The sequence below is a fragment of the Eulemur rufifrons genome, chromosome 5, assembly GCF_041146395.1.
Source record: "Eulemur rufifrons isolate Redbay chromosome 5, OSU_ERuf_1, whole genome shotgun sequence".
NCBI classification, from domain to species: Eukaryota; Metazoa; Chordata; class Mammalia; order Primates; family Lemuridae; genus Eulemur; species Eulemur rufifrons.
In genome coordinates this window covers 13,027,159-13,050,398 of record NC_090987.1, presented here as the reverse complement: position 1 = coordinate 13,050,398, position 23,240 = coordinate 13,027,159, and the positions used below count along the sequence as shown (strand labels likewise).

Below are 23,240 nucleotides of genomic sequence, written 5' to 3'. Positions count from 1 at the left end.
TTTGGTTGCCCTGGAGCCTGCAGCCTTGGCCCCAGGGGGGACCCTGATTCTCCACATCTCTCTCTGAAGGGACCCGACATCACAGTAATGGTCGGGCAGGGTGAGACCTGCCCTCTCAGGAAGAAAACTGGAGAGCAAACGCCATTTGCTTTTGCTTCTTCTCGGCTGTCCTCAAGATCTTTAAGCAGGTATGAGTTCGGCATCATTATTTACAGCTGAAATTTCATGGTCATACTTATAACTAAAAGGAAAGTATAACTGCAAGGTGCTAGCTAAATGCTCTGCCAGAAACATTTAGAACGATCAAATTGTTGTCTATGTGTTTGCAGAGAGCTTTATCACCGTGGTTTTCCTAGCTGTGTTCACTATGTTAAAATATACAACGCTCGAAACGCTCCACGGGAGAGTGGTCTCTTCTGCCCTGGTTCCCTCCCTCGCCCTCTGCGCCCCTCACATCACAGAACACTTCTGCTCCGCTGTCTGCTTGATTTCCGTGAAGGTGGCCTGGGCTTTTTCTTTTATGGTATCTAAGTCCATATTCTGGAGATTCTGTAACTGCCCAAGAATAGAATCCTTATCTTCCTCCTCTTCTTGGTCTTCATCTACCATTTTCCTGAGATCTTCCGGCACGTCCACATCATCTCCACCCAGCTGGATTTGAGTCTCGTCCATTTCACTCTATGTGAAAAACAAGCACAGAGATAGACAATAACTCTGAAATTAACCAACCAGCCAACTAGATCAATAAATAAAATCTTAAAAGCAGCAAGAAAACCAAGGTCTGTCAAGAATGAATGACATGCATGGCATGCTTGGCTGGTCCTGGTGGCCGTCTCAGAGGCCAGAGCTCCTGTTGGGAGGTCCCTCCTTCTTTGCCCTTTGGGTGGATCAGAACCTTCTAACTCAGTGGTTCTCTAGGCATGGCCCTGGACAAGCAGCATTAGCATCATCTAGGAGCCTGTTAGAAATACAGATTCTCCGGCCCCACCCCATACCTCCTGAATCAAACTCCAGGGGTGGGCCCAGCCATCTGGGTTTTAAGACGTGCTCCCTGTGATGCTGATGCAGGAGAAAGCTGGAGCACCACACCCCAGCTCCGCCTCAGAGCAGCTCTGCAAGTTTTGCAGAGTCTGTCAGCTCTGTGTCGCCAGCCTCACCCTGGAGGGTGGTGTTTGGGTTGCAGTGACTAGACAGTCACTCATCACACTTTAGTGGCAACTTCTGCTTGGCCATTGCTTTTCTTCTCCCTTCCACTAGACGGGGGGGCCCCCGTGGAGGCACAGAACGATGTCAAATTCAACCTTCCACCCTTAGCGCCTGCAGTGGAGTGTGGCACACGATGCATGTTTATTAAGGGAGTCATCGACGACACGGCCCCTACTGGGCGCACTGACAGCCCAGCCTTCTGTGTTGCTGATGCTGTCACCGCAGGCTGGCTTACACATTTTATTTTGTGATTCCAGGCATGACTGTCCCAGAATTTCTTAATGCATGCTGCCTGGTCTCTCAGATTCCTGTACCACTAGGCATAGAGCCTTTTGTTTCATAATGAGGGAGAAGATTCTAAAGAAAAACGTTCTCCAGGAAAGGTTAACAGTAGCTCACGTTCCCAGAGGGCTGCTATCAGGTAATTTCCGGAGGTCAGATTGTCACATGAGGTGAACTGGGTTTCCGGGGTACAGAAGACTAAAAAGAGGGTCAGAAAGGCTGATGTTGGAAACAATCTGTTAGGGCCACCTGAATCTGTTGGGACCAGCCTTGAATTTGTTACCAAAGCTCATGAAAAATCACAGAAGGATAAAATGATCACCTTAGTTTTCATCAGACCACCTTGATTTGATTTCAGAAAGATTTCTGCACGTGCTGACTTCACAGGTGAAGTCAAAGACAACACACCTAAAGGAAGATCTGAATTCCCCTCGCATGGGTAGAAACGATCAGAAAGAAACAGCTGTCTCTGGGTTCCAGGGTAACGTGTAAACTTTATTCTCTGTCTGTGAAGTGGGTTGGAGGGATCGGATGGGTGAGGTCTTTCTAACACGAATGCTTTTGGCCCCCTTCCTTGGAGAGACTGGAGCACGCCTGCCTTTCCCCAGAACTCTCCTCTTTGATTCAGTTCCCCAGACAGAGTGACAGATTTCTGATGCAAAGGAGATCAGTGCCTTTGGGAGGGACAGTCCTCTCCTAGGCCCTCTCTGGAGACCGCAGGGAGGAGAGCCACTCTCAGCGGCTCTCCCTGCATTTGGCCAGGGCCTTGGACCCTTCAAGTACTTAATGGATTAATTAGTTCCTCGTCAAACTGTTGTGGGATTAATTAGTTAGATAATCCCCGGGGGCTCCCAGCCAATCGTGCATTTGCACAACTCCAGCCGGGCCATTCTCGATTCCCGCAAATGCAGGGCGTCTGCCCTCTCTGATGCACCCCGAAATCATATGTAAATGATTTGAACAGACGTTCCTGGGTATTCCAGCACCTCCCCTTTGGTTGGTAGTAAGATCCCTCATATGTCACCAGGTTCAAACCTGGACAGAGTCACTGCTGTGGGCTTGGAGGGACAGGAAGCTGGAGGGGCCACAGGGCAGTGAGCCAGCTAGCCGGTGCTAAGAAAGACCCGACCCACTCATGAGGGCTCTCGGGATGGTGCTCTCCTGCTGCCCGTTTGCAGGAAAACTTCAGCAAGGTCACCTTGTATGGCCCTGCTACCTTTGAAGAAGCTTTGGAATAATTTCCTCCTTCAAGGGTGACTCTGGGGTTCATTTTATCCTCAAGCCACTTGCCCAGGGAGAGGAAAGCAGTGCGATTCCACTTTGGATCACAGAGAGGACCTTAATCGGTCTGACTTCTACCAAAGCAGTTCTCAAAGTAGCTTCTCTGGGCTAACAGCAGCAGCATCTCCCAGGACCTCGCTAGAAATGCACATTCTCAGGCCCTACTCAGACCTACCCATCCAGAAACTCAGGGGTGGGCCCAGGAATCTGTGCTCCAACCAGCCCTCCTGGTGATTCCGGTGCTTGCTAAAGCTCGAGAACCACTGCTAAACATTTCTTGAACACAGGGGCTGTGACTTACTCATCTTTATGTCTCAGAGTCCAGCAGGGCTTCTGGGATGTGGACACAAGGAATGAATGTTTATTGAATGATTCAAGGAGCCTATTTTCAGGGACTATAACAGCCTTATTAACACTTAAATTTGTAAGTCCTCTTTGTTGTGAAGAATTCCTTTTTGATAGCTACTGACTTCTCGTTATACTCCCGTTGGGCGGCACAGCCTAGCGGTGAAGGGCATTGGTTTCAGTCAAATTGCCAAGGGAGAGCGTGAGCTCTACCACCTACCGGACCTGTGGCCTGGGCGCCTTCCACAACTTCTCTGGGCTTTAGTTCCTTATCTATACATTGGGAATTGGATTATTTTCGTTAGAGCTGTGGCAGATTAATTAGGTGATAACTGAATTATTTAGAATCTATTAGGCACGCCCCCGGTGGTAGCTATTCATAGAGATAATAACCTTCAAAGGTGGGCGGAGGAATTGGCTCTGGGGAACCCTGCACGTGGGGCTCAGCCCCGTCCAGAGGTCTTGCTCGCTTTGCACCTCACCTCTGACCTAGCAATGATTCCTCCACGGGCCCGGTTTTCCTAATACGCCGGGCTTAGTCATTCCCTCTTGGCAGTAGGCCCTCAGTTCTAGGAGAAATCTACCTAGCCGGCCCAAGCTGCCCTCACCTCTGGCCAGCCGCCCCTGATATCTGTGGGTGGCAGAGGATGAGTACAGACAGAGGTCCCTGGCTCCCTCACGGCCTGGCCCTCTTGTTTCCCAGACCCTGGCTCCAGCCCTCACTGGTAAGGGCCTTAGTCCTTGTGTGTGGCCCATCCCCCACTCCTCAGGCCTCCCTGCCTGGCCAGCAGCTCAGCCCCTCTCAGGAGCACAGGCCTGCAGGGAAGGCCCGGGCAGCTCCGGATGTATTTAGGCAGGAGATTTGGGGGCCTGAGCAGCCACAGTATGGTCTAAGAGAGGGGTGTGGGCTCCGGGTAGACACGTCCCTTGGCCCTGCAGAGTCCTGCCCCCATGGGAGACTGTGGCTGCAGGAGGGATAACAAGAGCCCTCTCAAGTGTGGGGCCCAGGGCAGGTGGCCTCAGCTGTCCAGGTCTAAAGGCAGCATTGGGTGTGGCCGATGGCTGTGGTCAGAAAGTCCTACACTCATTGTTGTTCTAGAAGGTCATTGCTACTGAGCCTCTGTCAGCAGCACAGTTACTTCAGGTTGGAATCAATTGCCCTGGGCTGCAGCCTGTGCTGGGGACACCTCACAACCAAGGGTAGGACAACCAGACAGGGCCACTGGGTGGCTAAAGCACAAGATGAAGCCCTCTGGAACCAAACCTGGGCCTCTGGCCTCATTCACACTGGGTCCCAACTAACTGCACTACCCCAGACCTAGAATTGGCCAAGTGTTCAACTGTCTCATTTGTAAGAAGTTGCAGCCTTCCCGGACTGTTAGCCTGCAGAGGCAGCCTATGACAGCGCGAAGACTGCAGGATTTAGAGTTGGGAGACCTGAGTTCAAGGCCCAGATCTGTCATTCACCCAATGCATGACCTTGGGCAAGTCACCTTATGTTTCTGAGGCCCAGTGGGAGGGCCGCTCAGAGGATTACTGAGCAGATTGAATGAGACATGTTGTGAAACAGCCTCGTAAGCTTCTCAGCCGTGGACAAATGGTGGCAGTGGTTATTAATATTTTAGAGGAAAAGGGCGGCTCAGTGTCAAGATTGCTGCTGCAAGGACCCCGGGGATGAAGAAAGCACGGACAGTGAAACAGACAGTGGGAGAGTGTCTGCCCTTAAGAGAAAGGCCCGGGACGGAGCAGGCAATTAAGGAGCATAAATGGGATTTATACAGTGGACACTGGGCAGCCTTGTTTCCTCCTTTCCTAATGAACCGCCCTGCTGACAGGACCTTGTCTACAATTCAAACAATGAATGTCTTGTCCAGACTTTCTGCTGCCCATTGACAAATCTTAGGTTGGGGAGACCAGGAATATTTGGACACAGTTCACACTTCAAGGAAAGGCAGCGATGCCTCACTACAACCCCCAAGTACAAGCGCAGCTCCAGCCAGTGTGAAATCAGCATCAGCACAGCCGGAAGCAGCTCGGGGGGACTGGGGGGGGGGGGGGGCGTTGTGGCTGGGTAGGGGCAGGGAGGCCCTGGGCTGAGAACAGTGGCGTGAATGAATGAATGAATGAGCGGACGGAGCCAGCACCTAATTAGGGGACTTATAGGCTACACTTTGTTCTTAGAGGTTCCGTTTCAGAGGTCTCATTTCTAGAAATCTTATCAATTTGGGATATTGTTTAATGCAGTTAAGAGCTAATTAGTTTTATGCTGGCTGACCAGAATCTATTTTAATCTCTTGTTTTTAACCAGACTTACTATCTTCATTGCCAGAGCTGAAGGCCCCATTATTTAAATAGCCCCATATCCTGCCTTTGCCATTCCTTGTGACTGATGCCTGACCTCTCACCAGGGGGCAGGCATGACCTTGGATTTCAGATTTGCCACTCCCTAAACCTTGACAAACCCGGCTTCATCTTTTACCAAACTTGAGATGCAATGATAAATGATCTCAGATGGTTTTATCTTCAAAAAGCTGAGTGTTCACCGCTTGTTTGAATCTAGTCAATCAAGCTTGGTGTATGAGCAAATGCCAGGGTGACTGGTACTAGGCAGATTTCATTCTGGCTTTGGTTTATTTATTTTTTTGTCCACAGGATACCAGACAGCTAGACGAATGGACTTCTTTCACTTTGACGAGCTGTCCTAACATGTGATGTCGATGCATTTGTGAGGGTCGTGGACTTTTAGACGTCAGGCACTTCTGCTTATGAGCAAGGCTGCTGCCCTAAAAAGCTTCCGAGGTGACTCTACTGTGTGGCTGGTGTGGAGAGCCTGGTGTGGCTGTTCCTCATGCTACCCTCTGCTGCTGTTCTTCACCCTTTAGCTAAAGAGCCCTCAGCACACCCGGAGTAGGACAGATGGTGTGGATTTGTCTTCTCAAGTAGCAGGCGTCAGTTTCTAATGTTGATGGAGAGCGTGCGTGCGTTGGGCTCTATGTGGAACCAGAATGTCTAGATAGCAGCTGTGCACACGTCCTTCCTTTATGAAGACATTCCATAGAGACTCAAGAAGCTCCTAAAGGTCACTTATCCAAGCCTCTCATTTACAGATGAGGAAACCGAGGCCCTGAGAGGCGAAGATACTTGCAACAATGTCATTCTGCTTGTTAGGGGACGAGAACCCAGCACGGCTGCCAGAAGGTCTAGTAGGAAAACATGGCCCCTGGGGTCAGATCTGCTTGGAGTCGAATCTTGCTCTGCCATTTACTGGCTGTGTGGCCTTGGGAAGTTGCTTTCCCTCTCTGAGCCAGTGTTCTCATTTGTGAAGGGGAAGTGATATCCACCCATCTTCTGGGCAGTTGTGAGGATTGAGTGAGAAAACTGGTATGGCCAAGTATTGAAGTCCTGCTTCACCAGTGTCCAGCGACTTTCTTCCCGTCCCCACGTTCCCTGTGGACACTCAGTCCATTGCTCTTTCAAGAACATGAGTGGGAAGAGCAGCCAGAACTGGGGCAGGGTGGGAGGGAAGGAAGATATGGTGGCTTCTGGGGCCTCTGATGGCCTCCCTGCCGCCCAGCCACCAGACACAGCTGCTCGGAAGCAGGAGGTTTTGGTGTCTCGGACCCTGCTGGGCAGTCCCAAGAGCTCCTAATCTGAAGGAAGCTGGCAAAGAGGTTCACGGAATCATCTTTATTGTTTTTTAAGAGGCAAATTTTAAGTTCAATTCTAATGGAGTGTTCCATGTGACATGTTTAAAGACAACTCTCTTGATAGGGTTTTTTTCTATATTCATCTTTTAAAAAAATGAACGATGTCCTTAATACAGCAGACAAACACCAGGTGTACCTAAATCATATAGCTCAGCAGGAGCCACGACATTATTTTTCAATGACTAACCTAGATTGACAATTCTGTTAATAGGATTAGGGTTCATTGTGGAACTGTTTTCTCTTATTAATTTGGCTTGACTTACATATACATTTTAAATTGGCTAGGGAGAGGGGCACATTTGCTTCTAGAAAGAATCTTGTGGCTTTATTTAAAACGTATTACTTCCTCTATTTGAAGATGTATGACATTTTAATTATAATACAAAGAAACCTTTGTGTTTTATACAAAATTATAATGTCAAATCCAGACTTGTTCTTTTTATGAAAATTTATTCTATATTACATATGGCAGATAAATTCTTTCTGCTGTTTTTGATACTTTTGTTCTTTGGGGATTTTTTTTTTTCCGTTTCCTTTTTCCCAATAACATTCATTCATTCAGCAAACATTGTGTGTGTGTGTGTGTGTGTGTGTCTGTGTGTGTGTTGTGTGTATGCAACTTTTGTATGTCAGACACCACACTACACATTGAGGACAAAGATTAAAAAGTCAGCCCCTTTTGTTAAGGAGCACATAGTAGGCGCCAATATTCAGGGTTGAAAGATAATGTAGGGGACATGCACTCAAGGTGTTATGGGAATGTGGAAGAGGGTGACCCAATCCAGAATTAGTTAGGAGAGGGAGGTCATAGAGGGTTCTGGAAGAAGTGGCACTAGACCAAAGTCTTACAGAAAGGAAAGGGCCATAGGGAGCAGGGTGCAGGGGACAGAATGGGAGGAAGGTACAGTCTAGGCAGGGAGTGGCAAGAGTCATAGTAAGCCAATTTTTTTTTTGAAACAGGGAGGGAACCGGATCAAATTTGCATTTTGGAAACCTCAGTTTTGAGGGGAAGTCGAAAAGCTATGCAAGAGCTGTTGTAGGAACAGTGGGCAGAGGTGATATTTGCCTTGGGGATGAATTATTCAGGACGTGAATCAGAGTGGCCTGGTGATTTTCTGGGTTTGAGGTTGGAATGGGGAGGGAAGAGTCAAGGGTGAATTCTGGCTGCCCATCTGGGGGACAGGCTGGCCTGGGGAGCCCCCTGTGGAGGGGAAGCCTGCAGGAAGAGCAGGTTCAGGGGGATAATGAGTGAATTGGTTTTGGATATGAGCATGTTCTATGGGTAAGGTGTCTGCGTAAGGTAGATGCAGTTGAGAACTTTCAGGAGAAGGTGTGCGCTGCAGGTACAGGTGTGAGAGTCATCAACATGTAGGTAGTGACAGAAAGCAACAGCAAGATCAGCCATCCAGGGAGAATGTACAGACTTGAGCGAGAAAAAGAGTTCATCAAGGGAGCACCCTGGAATATCCCACAATTTAGGGGCAGACAGGGGAAGGGTAACTCATGAAAAGATGAAGACGAAACAGTTCAAGGAGAACAACAGAAGGGTGATGTCCAGAAGCTAAGGAGAGAAAGCGCTTCAAAGAGGAAGCAACCACGCATGTTAAATGAAAATGACAGAGCTCTCTACTATGTTTCTAGACAGATACTGACGGTCTGAAGGAAGGTGTCAGCAGAGCAGTGGGAACCGGAGCCATTTAAGGGAAGATACCTAGAAAGGCATGTCCACTCAGAAACTGCCATTTGATAGTTGGGAGAGATTTGACTTCCTTTATAAAGGAGAAGCTAGTAGGGAAGGAGAAACTGAAGATATGGGATTGGGAATAATTAGTGGAGTGTGATCCAAATCTAATGTGAGCACCGTGGATTACCTTGGGCATGTTAAGTCCTCTAATGAACTATAATTTGAGAACAAGAGGAAATCAACATAGGCTAATATGGGTCCATGAACATTATAATGACTGGTATAGATATACACATATCTACTGCAGACGACTGCACTTATTTGGTTACCTCTCTGATTACTTAATTAACAACGGTTATCAAAAAACCTCAGTACAACAAATAGTATTATCTTTAACAATTAATAATGAAGCTGGGACTCAAGACCTCTGTTTGTCTAGAGGGCTAAGGGCTAACGTTGTTCCTTTTCAAAGAGTCCAGATTTGCTTTCCCGGTCAGCAATAGAGTGAAACTCTTTTTCATAGGAAATACCAGCCAAATAATTTCTTTAGAAAATAGTGTTCTAATTCCAAAATGTGACACAGTTATCCTCATTAGACCTGACAGCTCCCGGGAAGACATTTTCTCAAATCTGCTCCCCGTTGGGCCCTGGTAAGGGAAGGGTCCCCAACTGAATCCTGCTGTTATGTAACCGCCATGGTGGGGACCCTGGGGAATTGTGAGTGGGGTGCCCTGGGGGTCATCCCTTGTTAGCTGGAGGACGTGTTAAATTCACCCTGTTCCCCATGGACTGTTAATACTCTTACTACAACTGCTTACCCAATATGGCTTTTATGGGACAGCACAAGGCTAGGTAGTTGGCAAACCTCCCAGGGAGGGCAGAGTTATTGGGAGCTCACTAAAGCCTGGTGACCCCTGCTTTCTGCCCAGTGCCATTTTCTTTGTTAGACGGTGTGTTGAGATTTCAAGTCTAACCCCATGAACGAGGCACAATTTAGAAGGGCTGTGGGGAAAATGGGGCACAAAAAAGTACTGGATGAGAATAAGGAAGCTCAAGCCCCCATCTGTCACACTAAGCTTTGTGACCTTTGGCCGTCCCTGCATTTACATGTCTTACCTTACCATTACGTGTTGGGTGCACAGCTATGGTGTGTGCTTTTCTGAATGTAACAAGTAAGTCCAATAAAAGAGAAACACCGTTCAGACACTGGAGTCTAGGAGTCATCCAGGACCCCAGACCTGTTCTAGGGAGAGAACTTAGAGGAGGGGTGGGGAGCCACGGTCGGCATGTTCCTCAGATGACCCCAGATTCCGAGCCCCATGGAGGGAGCCCATGTAATGACTCAGGAACCTAGGAGACAGAAGCCTACAACTCAGATTCCCACTGTGGCGTTCTGGTGGCATTCTGAAGGCTTCCTCTGCATGATCCAAGGAAGACCTCAGCGTTGCCCACTGGTCAGCAACGATCAGCAGCGCCAGCCACGCTGGGTAAGTAGGCTGAATTCAGTAGCATAATGAAAGCCTGGCATTCAAGGCCTGGGAAATGATTATGCCCCATATGCTTCCTTTCCCCAGTCACCTCCTCTCAAGCCCGAATATTCCAATTCCTTCAACTCATCCTCCATTGCTGTCATTTCAAAATCTCTCACCAGCCTGGTTATTGTGGCGACAGCTAATACCGGGTCGTTTGCTAGCTCTCTCTCCCAGTACACCATGGAGGGGGAGGGGAGGGAGGTCCGAAATGCACAATCTGGTCTTTAATAGCAAAATAATGGACTTTTTTTTAAAAAGTCATTTCCAGAACTTTATTTCTGCCCCGCTCTGCTCCTACTGCAGCTCACAGCGTGGGTTCTGCCCGATCCGCCGGGACGCCGGTGGCCATTGCGCCGGGGAACGCGAGGGGGCGCCTGGCGCCGGGGGACCTGGGGACAGCGCAGCAGGCGGTGGCCATTGCGCTCTGGGCTCGCGCCGGGCTCTGGCTGGGGCAGGCGCGGCTGCTCTGCACCTAGGGAGGAGTGTGTCGCTGCCGGAAACCTGTCTGTCCCCCAGAGCCTGTTTCTCGCCACGTGGACTATCAAAGGCCCGCTGCAACCAGAGACTCCTCGGTGGGTGGGGATGGGGGGGGGTGTCGGAAAGTAACACATGACAAATGAGAGCGGAGGGGGCTGAGGAGGCCACAGGGTGCGGCCGGACTGCAAGCGCACCGAGTGTGCAGCGATGGGAGGTTAGCCACATCTGGACTAAGTGGATTATGATTTGGCTGGCTTTTTATTGTATAGTTTCTATTAGGTATTATTTTTATGGAGACCTACACTGGATTAGAATTTCCATGTGCTTTACAAAAAGCAGGCAATTGTATTATTCGTATTTTTGGTATTTTTCACACCATAGGCAAATTCTTGAAACATTGTGTATAGAATCTATTTTTATTTACCAAATGCAACCAAATCTAAAAATGCCGGGGATAGGGGGTGTCTCCAACTGAAAGTAAACTTTGAAATGAACAATGAAGTGTGGAATACTTTCAAATGAAATTCTCATCTATCTGTTTGAATTGTATTTGGAATTTAGGCAGCCGCTCACAGGTGTCGGGTCCAACCATCAGACAACACAGGAGAAGGAAGAAGGTGCTCCCCCAGCTGCTGGGGGTGGCCCTCAGGGACACCTCCCTGAAAAAGTTCGGCAGTGCAGTTTGTCAAAATGTCTTGGGGCAGTTTCAAGCCATGTAGAGTTCAAAACTGCCCTTAAGTCTTTTGGGACAGCTCAACTATTAACAGTAGAAAGAGCAGGCCCCTTGGGGAGAGAGAGAGCTGTGTTCAAATCCTTTTGTGAGTTAAGTGGCTCTTTTTCATGGTTGGGAGGCCTGAGTTCCAATCTTGGTTCTGTTGCTCAGTAGGTGTGGGTTATTGCAAAGCTACTTAACCCTCCTGGGCTACGGTTTCCTCAGGTCTAAAATGAGGCAGTGGTAGAATGAGATTATTAGATGAACTCCAAGGTCTCTTTCAGTGTCCATGAAAAAAATCAGGTGAGATTCTCAAAGATATTATGTACATTTGAAACAGCTACAGAAAAGGGGGGTATGTGAGCATCGGGGAGTCATGCAATGAAAGATACTGGGCTCTGCTGTTAATTTATCAACTTTCTCTCTGTCTCCCCATCCCCCCAGCTGGCTTAGGGAGCAGTAGCTGGAGCAGATACAGTCACTATCATTCTCCAGGGAGGATGTGAATTTGCACATTTCATGGCTATAATTCTTTCCTCTGTCCGTAGTTTCTGTCGGAAAGGCTCTTATCCCAAAGGATGGCTTGGGATAGAGATTTGGGAATTATTTTTTCTCTGAAGAGCATCTAAACTTTGCCCATAAGCCTAAGAGTGTTCACCCTTGAGGATCTGAAAATGAGCAAGACCACCAACTCACCATGAGAAAAGCACCACAAATCTTGAAAAAATCGAAAGTTCAGTCTTCAAGTTCAGGGACCTCAAGTTGTTGCACTGATTACACACAAGTGTGTTTATGGTCCTCAAGACCTCTAGTGGTTATTAGTAAGAAATAAGACGTTTATGCACAGAGATCATAACAGCAATAACAAGAGCTGTCATCTATTGAGCTCTCGTCATTCGTCAGGCATTATACTAGGTCCTTTACATTGTATTATCTCAGACAAAGACCCTATGAAGTTAGGTACTGTTGCCTTCATTTTATAGAGAGGAAACTGAGGCTCAGGTATTTGTGAAAGCCATCTAAAGTTGCACCATGTTACAGAGACAGAGCCATAATTGAAACCCAATTCTTAGATCCCTATAAAAAATAAGTTGTCAAAAATAAATCCTTAGAAAGCCCAACTTTATGGAAGATGCATGCCCAACAAATCATGTATGTGTGTAGTGTGTGTGTGTGTGTGTGTGTGCACAAGTGTATTAAATTTCTGCTTCATCTGAAACAAGATTTGTGGTGCTTTAATCAGATGGAGCCATGGGGGGTGGGGGGGAAAGGGGCTTCAGTCCAGCAACACGAATCTGACTCGGGCTTCCTGCCTAGGGGGAGGCCACATTGCTAGACCGCCCATGACATCCCAGGGTGTTTCAGGAAATTCACCAGACAATGAAAGTAGAAAGGACAGTGTTTAGAACTGCTTCACTCTTCCAAAATACAAGCACAGTGGGAAAAAGTATTAAACCTGAAAGGGGAGTAGAGTAGGAAAAGCAAGGCATTCTTTTCCAAATTCATTGTTTGCAAATGAAAGTGAGTCTGTCCTCTCCTCACTGAGAGCAGAACCTAGGTTCCATGGGAGTCTTAGGGATCAACCTCTCCCACAGGTCAAGGATGTTTAACTCCTTGGTGATTTCAGCAGTGACCTTGCATGGCCAGTGGTCTCTCCCTTGGCCAGTGCTTGTAGTTTCTGAAATCAGCTTTTTTTGCAATCTGCAGAGGACTCATTGAAGGAATTGGTTTAGTGGCACTTTCTAGACCACCCAGACTTGGAGGTGGCTCTCATACTTGGGAGAGGATCATGTGCTTTGGAGGGATCTTTTCTTTGGTGTCTCCAGATGGAAGATGTTCTCTAGGGCATGGTGCATCTTTAGCATATGAAATTGATCAGCCAACCCAGAAGGGGAAGGTGGAGTTGGTTAGAGGATCTTGCAGTCCTGCAGGTAGTAGCGGGCAATGGGGACAGAAGAAATGAGTAGCAAAGTGCTGGGCCCTCTGTCACCACTGCATACAAGCCCTGGAACAGCACATCTGAGCCACATGCCGTAACATGTCAACGCATCCTCCTCCCACCACTAAACCACCTACCCACTCGACCAGAGCCTACAGACAGTCCTCCGCTCAGCCAGCACTGAGATGGACAAGGTGGTGCTAGGTGACAGCATCTCCCAAATTCAGCAATCAATCGTTCCTTTCAAATAGAGGCAGAATATCCCAGAATTTAAGACCCTGGGCTGTGGCTTTCCTGGCTGACTGCCTCTGGCGTGCTTACTTTCTTTATGCCTGCTTCCTCTACAGTAACACGGAGGTGATGACAGAACCTAAATGAACTGCATGCAAAGCACATTGCCTGGCACCTGGAAGGAGCTCGACAAACGTCAGCTGTGATTATTATCCCCACTGTGAATTTATATAGAGAAGTTCTATATTCATTAGATAAATTTATATAAAAATGTCATCTATAGGTATTAACTCCATTTTTGAGCAAAAATAGAAGTTTATAGAGATTAAGTTAAAAACTGGAATCAAATTTTTATGCACTCCTAGTTCAATGCTCTTTTCACTACATCAAACACCTCAATAAAGGTTAACACACACACATATATATCCATGAACATGATTCTTTGCTGATAAACATGCTCTGTCTTGTATTAAATAAGAGACGATTAGATGTTTACTGTGTTCAGTAACAGTCTTACCTTCGGGAGTCTGTACTTTTCTCTGAGATGAACTCTAAGGCACGCCCTCTCTGCTTTTTTTTGTGTAAATGCAGCATCTCTTTCCATCCTAAAAGTTAAAGGGTAAAATCAAGGATCAGAAGGACATAGACAGCTAAGGACGTTCCAACCACCGCTTGCTCAGAGGGGACGGACGCTGAGACATACCTTCTGAGTCCCCGCTGCCAGCAGACACCTAGCAAGTATGGGATTTTCCCCAAGCGCCTGCCTCTCTGTCCATACCCAACATCATAACTCAGTATAGACCCCTAAATCCCAAAGACAACTTGGTTCTGGGAATCTCTTTAGGATGCAAACCAGAAGAGGAGCAGGGTGATTATTCCTAAAGTAGAGCTTCCCGTGGCCTGTATGGCCGAGGCCTATTGCCTCAGAGTCAGCTGGGTGCTCCCTGGGCCTGATCCCAGTCTTGCTGCATTAGAATCCCGCATGCAGGTGAGGAAAATCTACGTTTTTAACAAGCTCCCTGAGTGATTCTTAGGGAAGCTGAAATAGGGTCATAGTACCGAGGACCAGGAGGTGCTTTGGAGGCCCATGCTATTTGGGAATATTCTATAAAGCTGTCTCCCTTCATTGTCCCCGGCTCCACACCCCAGTTTAGACACAGTTCTCCTCCCCCAGTTGGAAGGAGGTATCCCCAAACAAGGTAGGGTAGATTTCCATAATGCCAGACTGGGGTCCTGCTCTGTGGGTGACCTGATTGGATTTGTGATGATGCTGCTTGAAATGGACGTCCTTGCTCGATCCAGACAAAAGCAGACACCTTTGGGGATGTCTGCAAAACTTACAAGAACCACCTTCCTTCCCTGCTGCCACAAAACTGCTTCACTGGTGCCTACAGGTATACACATGGCCCTGCCCTCTGGCTATATTAGGTTGGACCATGCTGGGTAAACGAAATCGCTTCTTTGGGAATTTGGGATTAGGACTGAGAAAGACAGACACTTGCGGTGTGGCTAGAACTGGAACAGGTGAACTTGGAGGCCATTGGCTGTCGTTTTCCACCAGCTCTGTGGTCTGAGTAACAGAGAGAGCAAGCTGGCTGCTGAGAAGGAACAAAGCAGCATGAGCAGGTAGAAGCACCAGAAAGAGACGGAGAAAGAGTGCTCAGGGCTTCTCAGCAGCCTTCTGCTTCCTATAATAGTTTAGGCCTGTGTGAAGCCTGGTGGGATTTCTGCTCATAGATTTAGTGAAGCATCTTCGCAGAAAACATTATTTGCATTAAAATAAAATCCCCTTTTTCATTTTCAGGTGAAAACTGATTTCTATTTCTTTTTTATTTTGAGACACGGTCTCACTCTGTCACCCAGGGTGGAGTGCAGTGGCTCCATCACAGCTCACTGCAGCCTCTGCTTCCTGGGCTCAGGTGATCCTCCTGCCTTAGCCTCCTGAGTAGGTGGGACTACAGGTGCACATCACCACTCCTAGCTAATTTTAAAAAGTTTTTTATAGAGATGAGTGGGGTCTGGCTATGATGCCCAGGCTGGTCTCGAACTCCTGGCTGCAAGCAATCCTCCTGCCTCGTCCATCCTAAAGTGCTGTGATTACAGGCATGAGTCACCAGGCCCGGCGATTTCTATTTCTTGACTACAAACTTCGAAATAATCTTAACCATTACACAAAAGACTGAGAATAAGGAAGAGCTGGGTCTGAAGCAAAGCATCAGATTAAACTACTGGTCACAGGCTCCTGGGCTCAGGTGTTCTCTGAACTCATTTCCATTCACAGAATGTCAGGTCTGGAATAGGCGTGTGGGAGCATTGGGTTCAACCTTCTAGTTTGGCAGAAGTAGAATAAAGCGATCTGTCTATGAGATTAGCAACCTGCGGCATGAACAGGAAGCTGATCTTTATCCCCCCAAATTTTACTATGAAAACTTTCAGACATACAGAAAAGTTGGAAGAATTTTGCAGTGAAATCCATATACCCACCATCCAGATTCTACAATTTGCATCTCACTATATGTTTCATCACATATTTCTCCTTCTATCCATTCATTTATCCATTTTTATTTTTGATGCATTTCAAAGTTGCAGAAATTAGTACTTTCCCCCATACACTTCAACATGTCTATCATTTACTAGTGCAACATGTTTGTTTACAGTTATTTTTTTCTTGTGAAGCAAAATTTGCATGCAATTCAATGCACAAAACTTAAGCATACCATTTGGTGATCCCCCAAATGCACAGCCTTACCAAGCTAAAAACATTACTCTCACCTGGGGAAATTCCCTCCTCCTCATTCCCAATCAATGCCTGCGCCCACACTCCTAGCCAGTCCTAGAAGCAACCAGCATTCTTTTTCTACCATAGTTTGGTTTACTATTTCTAGACATTCATAAATATAAAACCATACACTTCATCTTCTTTTGTGTAAGCCCTTTCACTCAGAGTAAAAACTTTGAGATTCATCCATGTTGTTTTATCAGTAGTTTGTTCCTTGTTATTGCTGGGTAGTATTCTATTGTGTGTACAAATATATCACAGTTTTCCTAGTCATTCTCCTGTTGATGGATCCCTGAACTATTTCCTGCTTTGGGATACAGTGAATGAAGCTGCTATGAATATTGTTGCACTAGTTTCTTTCTGTGGACATAGATTTTCATTTCTCCTAGGTAAATATCCAGACATAGAATTGCTGAGTTCTAGGGTAACTTAGTTGAGTATGTTTAGTTTTATAAGAAATGGGCAGATCTTTTTCCAAAGTGGCTGTAGTATTTTATATCTTAACACCTGGAACAAGAGTTCTAGGGGTTTCACATTTTGGCCAACATTTGATATTTCTGGTCTTTTTAATTTTGGCTATCCTGGTGTGTATGTAGTGGTACCTTAGTATGATTTTAATTTTTTCCATTTCCAAGACAAGTAATGACTTAAGCAGCTTTTTCATGTACTAATTGGCTAACGTATATATCTTTCCAAAGTATTTGTTCAAATCTTTTGCCCATTTTTTTCTTTTATTATTGAATAGTAGTTCTTCATATATACTAGATCCCAGTCCTTTGTCAGATGTATGTTTTACAAATATCTTCTGTGGCTTGCCTATGCATTTTCTTAATGGCATCTTTTAATATACAGAAGTTTTTAATTTAGAGTCTAATTTATCATTTAAAAATTTTATGATGATTGTTTTCTTGGTCATGATAAAGAAACCTTTACCTATTTCCAAGTTGCAAAGATATTCTATGTTTTTTTCTAAAAGCTTTATAATTTTAGCTTTTATGTTTAGGTGTATGATGCATATCAAATTAATTTTTGTGTATAGAGGTAGGGGTCAAAGTTCAATTTTTTTAGTTGTTTCAGCATCATTTGTTGAAAAGACTTTCTTTTCCCTGATTATTTTGGCACCTCTGTGAAAAATCAAATAACTGTATAAACTCCATTGATCCACTTGGTGATCCTAATGCCACGCAGACTCAGCTTCCAGTCCTCCAGAGCCAGTCTACAAATCACTCAGAAAAACTGGTTGCTCTGTTTATAGTCACATGTAGCTCATCTCCCCAAAGCAAAGGGTAAATTCCTGCAGAAGAAAACCCATGTTTTCCATCTCAGTACATTCCTTGCAATGCCAGGCCCATAGTGGGGGTCCAAACAATTATTGAATAAAGCAAAGATCAGAGTCAAGTTACAAATGGTACCGTAGCAGTTATTGAACCATAACTAAGGAAAAGGGGTGTTATAATATAATAGGGAAAAATGGAGGGATAAACAGACTATCATTTTATTTCCTTTCCAAATATTCTATTTAGGTATAGACCTCTTTCAGTGCTCATGGTACAAGTAGTAAAAAAAAAAAAATTTGAACACAGAAGGAAAATAAAAATGAATGTGCGGTAGAGTACATTGTTAAGTAGCTTTTTGTGTATAATTAGTAGAGTCAAATCCGTTACTTTTCTAAAATGATGAGGACAGGTTTAGGAGGCTTTTATTTGCTAATATTCATTTTAATTACTATATATACTATACTATCTGTAACTCTCTCTGCATTTAATTTGTGATGAACCATTTTTGATGCCTCCTTCATGTTGCATTCTAGATGATGAAGCTCTTAAAAACTCAAGCAATGGACTGGAAGTCATCCCCCTTTGCTGTAGGGAAGCAGGCTGCCCCACTGTCCTGTTTTTAGTTCTTAAATTGGGTGATGACATAAATTTATAATATTCTTACACACACACAAAATTGAGTAGTTGGCAATGCAATCTACTGATTGACCGTACCATTTAACCATTTTGAGCTTTGATCTTTCTAGATATAAAATTTTTAAAAATTGGGATATTAATCAGATGCCATATCTGCGATCAGATGTATTGCTTGGACATATTAAGTGGTATTTTGCAGGATTATGTATATAGTCTACATTTCTGACCATTTTCACTAGTCTGCTTGAGCTGAGAACGTTTGGTGTTATTGTTCTACTTCTAGTTATTCACTATACAGTACTTATTTTTCTTTTACAGCTTTTTTTCTTTTACATGCCACAGGCAAAGCCAGCCAATATTCAAGGAATGCTGCTTCTTATGCTCAAGTCTTAGCACCAACATCATTTTCGTAGTGGCATCTACTTTTTTTTTTTTAACTGACTTTAATCTACTGCAGAGCCAAGCATAATACACTCTAGGTAGTTTATAAGCCACAATTTCTTTCAGAAAAATACAATAGACAAGGTTTCCACTAAACGTAGGCTTTGTACTTTCTTAGTTTCCTTCAGGTCGTTAACCTTTTCACCTATAATCATCTTAGCAATAGGACTTAGGCAACTATTATGTAATTGATCATTAGCAAAATAGCCGTGGTGGCAAAAAAGAAATACTTTTCTTTTGAGACATATGATGAACATTTAACCTCTAGATGGATGTTTCAATTCTTAGTTGATTATTAAAAGACTCAAGTTCATTCTACCTTAAACTTTTGAAAATTAGACATAGATTACACTTATTTAAGAATCAGTCTTCAAGTAGTGAAAAACTGTTGGTGGTATTCAGATTCTTCTATACCCACCTAAAATGTTGCTAATATCTTATATATTCTTGTTATATTTTATGTAGCCAGGAGAATGCCCTTATTTTTTGGAGGTAGATGGCTAAAGTATTTAGGGGTAAAGTATCATAACTGTAACTTACTTTGAAAATTATTAGCTATCATCCATTTAATATATCAGCAAATATGGCAAAATGTTAACTGTTGACTTTATGTCATATGTATATATGGGTATTTGTCATACTATTCTATTTTTCTTTATATTTAGAATTTTCATAATAAACAGTCCACAAATCTATTCATACTCTTTGATAAGCCAAATCTTATGACACAGTTGTTATGTTGTGCTTTCTGTTCTTTTTGCACACATAACATCAAGGAGTATACACTGTATGTTCTTTAGGGCCCCCTTCTAGGTATAAAGTCTGAATTCTTACAATTTGAGGACTTTCTACTTGCTAGGAGGGTAAATTTCAGAAAGGCTGTAAAGCTAGTTAGACTCACCAGTTTTCGTTTGAACAATTAAATTGAGGTCAATTAAAACGTGCCTAGACCAGAAAGTGTTAAACCGCTTTAAGAAGGACGTATAGATTCATTAATCGCTTTTCGTTTCCATCCATACATGTAGCATATAGAACAGAGTGGCCGCTGATGCTAGGGGAGGGTTCACTTGAGTGAAACAGCTTTTCTCGGGATACAGGTAAACAGTAAAAGGACAGGTGTCTTGAAAAGCAAAGAGAAATAAATCGGGGAACTGAAGAAGGCATGGCCAGAGCGAATTTCTTTTGCTTTTAAAGGGAAATGAAGTAGCATGTACTCACTTCTCCTCAATCATTTGCTTTTGATATTCCTCATATTCCTCTCTAGTCATCCCTTGAGCTGCGGCAGGATCGGATGTACCTCCTTCTTCTTTCTTTTCTTCAGACCCACCACCAAGTCCTAAATTCTTTATCTGGCTACTTATCATACTTTTCATAAAGAAAGCCATTGTCTCTGCCCCAGAAAAATAAAACCAAAACTCAAATAAAACCTCAAAAAACAAAGCAAACCCAAGAGAAAAACCTCCAAATATTCTCAACAGCAGCAATACGTTTAAGAGCAAAGGACTTTGCACAGCCTCATCTACTCAAGGGCATAATCATAGACAAGAGGGGTTTGTCGGCCGTAAGCTGGATTAAAGTGGTGAACTCCTTAGTATCTAGAGGCAGATGGTTCAGATTATTAAAGCATACAATCAGAGGCAACTGCCTACCTTCTGAATTAATACACTCAGCTAATTTCACAGAGGGGGAAAAAACCCCTTCACATTATCTATCCCTTTCTCCCTACCCATTTCTAAATTTGTAATTATAAGCACAGCAGGGCTTCAAGAGTCCTGTTTCAATTAAATTAATCAGAGCTGACTGATTATATAGCTGTTGTGGAATTTCCAAATTCCAGACCTTGAGTACAACATCCTGTTGAAAAACTGAGTCCAATGACACTTAAAACCCAGAATGCTTCATTAAGCAAAAATAATCCTTTTGATCCACCATTTTATCTCATTGGAGTCTAAGTACTATGTAAGGATTTGCTTTTTGGTTTGCTTGAATTTCATATTGCTTCAATGGTTACCGCGTCTCCCACGTAAATACACAACCAAAAGGCAAGTCCCAGGGGCGAGCTGGTGGGTCCTTCACTTATGTCTGGAAGATTATCTTAGCCTTCTCCTGCATGGAAATGTTACTCGTCTGCATGGAAATGATGTGCTTGATACTTCCGAGACTCTGATCCAGAAGGTAAGACCCTATGCGGGTCAAATCATCAATATGTAACAGGTCACTTTTTCCTCTTAGGTACAGCCCCGCTCCTGGGTGCTGTATTTGCACTCACGGGTATCCGTGGATGAAACTGACAATGTTTTCTAACGCAGAAGATTCTCTACCACTGTGGTTTTCCTCAGGACAAGGGAAGAATTGAGTATGGGTAAGACTTTAATCTATGCTAGTATCTTTCTAATTAAAGCACTCCAGGAGGGGGTGGGGCGGGAGGGAAGAGATGTAAGCCAGTTGTAATTGATGCTTGTTATTTTATCAGAAGGTGGGGCCCTCTCGGGACATAGGTGATTGTCCTCACACTGTATAGAATCATACAATCTGGATTTTTGCCTAAAATGCTTACTTTATATATTTTAAGGTCTGCCTTGTATATTTTAAGGTCTTCCCTTTCACTAACCTATTCTAAAATGCTGCTAAAGTAGTCTCAATACGAAAGACTAGCAGATAATTCAGGGTTAAATGTAAACTTAGTGCTGAGAATGTCCATTAATACTTGGCTCCACTTTAGTTTTTCAGTGGGTTGCTTGGAACTTAACACATTCAAACCATTATCTCTAAATTACCATTTATAATAAACAATATATCATCTCCATTGAGGAGTGTTACTAATTAATATGGTCTTACAGAACTTTTCGGACCATAAAAGCCAGAGCCTTATGTTTCTATTGTTTGTTTTCCAGTTGAACAACAGAAATTCTCCTTTAGAAAATACTAGACAGGTGTTTCATGACATTAAAAAACACCTTTATTTCCCAAAGAAAAGAACTGCTACCTGCTGTAAGCAGTTCCATCGTGCTGGAGAATAAATGGAACTGCTTACAGGTTCTCACCTAAACTACACCATTTCTCAACTTCTGAGCTTTTGTTGCTGTTATTTCATCTGTCTGGAATAAGTTCTCTTCCAGTCCCTCTTATTTGCATGCTAATCAATGCCTACACACAGTCAGCATATGGTTCAGATGACTCCTCCGATTCCCACCCCCCTCCCGCCCCACCCCTTAGACTCAGGATTCCTCAAATATGAGTGTCTGTGCATCAATTCTAAGAAATTCTCATGTTAGACCTTTGAACAGTTCCTCATGATGCTCCTTATTCCTTCTAGAATTCCTGCTACATGTATTAATACATTGAACCTTCTCACTGCCAATTTATTGTATTTTCCACCATTTTAATCTCTGTGCTGCGTTTTGGTAATACTCTTAGATCTATCTTCTAATTCAAAAATTTTTTCAGCCATGTCCAATCTGGTATCCAAATTTAATCCTTCCCTGCATATCTGTTGTCTGGGGTGGTTCTTGGGAATTCCAATTCTTTGATGTTTCAGTGTTCCATTCCTTCCTCATCATTTCTAGTCTTTTATAATCTCTTCTATCATTTTAAGTGTACATATTTGTTATCTTTTTCAGACTGTTCCATTATCTCCGATTTTTGGAGGTGCCAAGTTTCTTATTTTATTGTGCCTATTGTCACTTTTATAGTTTTCTGGTTTGGTTTGTAACTTTCAGAGCTCATTTCAGTTAGGACTGGCTGTTCTGTGGCTGTCTAATGTGCTTTGGTTGTGGAATTATTGCTAATGACAATTTTTCTTTTGCCTTTCTTCTGGGTTTTACCAGATCAGTACCAATTTACATATTGTTTTTGGCTTGGAGAATTCCACACCGTGCAGGTAAAGCATAAGCCTGGGGCTTCAATTTCTTACACGAAATGTGTTCCCCTGCCCAGAGCCCCAGGGAGAAGCTTCCCACACCTTCTCTTGATTTGGTGGGGTATGGGCAAGAGGCCCTTTTAGCCCATTTCCACTGAAGAAACAGCTCTTCCAGGGTCCTTGCTTTTTCCAAGTGTCTCAGTTCAAGCACTCTGGGTTTTCCAGGCCCAAAGCCATGTCCTTATTGCCCCAAATGAAGATGGTAATTGCCAACAATAGTGTCTAGGCAGGGCCTATATATAGTCTAGTTTCCGCCATGCCCTGCCACCAGCAGACTCCCTGTTCAGGTTTCACATTGTTTCCTTTCAAACTATCTGTGTATTTAACTCTTTTATTTTGTCCAGTATTTCTGTGTCTACCAACTTAATCTACTGTTCTTCAAAACCTCTTTAAAGAACTCTCTTTTATGATGCTAACAACCACATGAGATAAGTATTATGAGGAAACTGCAGGTCACCTCTACTAAGTGGCAGAGCCAAGATTCAAACCCAGATTTGTCTGACTCCAAATCCCTAGTCTTTTCTTTTTATACCACATTAACTTTTAGAATTGGAATTACTTGGTTAAATGGTACTTGCCCAAACGATTAAAAGATTTTTTAAACTGCCAGTAATTAGTAATGACTAAGAGTTCCAGCTTAATGACACTTTTTGCCAGCATTTGGTTATTAAAGGTGAAAACATTAAATACATTATTTTAATTAATTTGTATTTTTCATTACCAGCAAGGGTAATAAACATGTATCCATTATCATTTCTATGTTCTCTTGTTATGCTTCCACGTACAGACTGC

The 23,240-nt window shown here is 44.1% G+C and overlaps 1 protein-coding gene across 1 annotated transcript; it reads right to left on the bottom strand.

Moving 5' to 3' along the window:
• Window positions 1-450: 450 nt before the first annotated feature.
• Window positions 451-19,914, bottom strand: CPLX4 (complexin 4). Its single transcript, XM_069467937.1, has 3 exons — window positions 19,748-19,914; window positions 13,914-14,001; window positions 451-678 (listed from the first exon to the last, which is right to left on the bottom strand). The coding sequence occupies exons 1-3, from the start codon at window positions 19,912-19,914 to the stop codon at window positions 451-453; spliced, it is 483 nt and encodes a 160-aa protein (XP_069324038.1).
• Window positions 19,915-23,240: the final 3,326 nt, after the last annotated feature.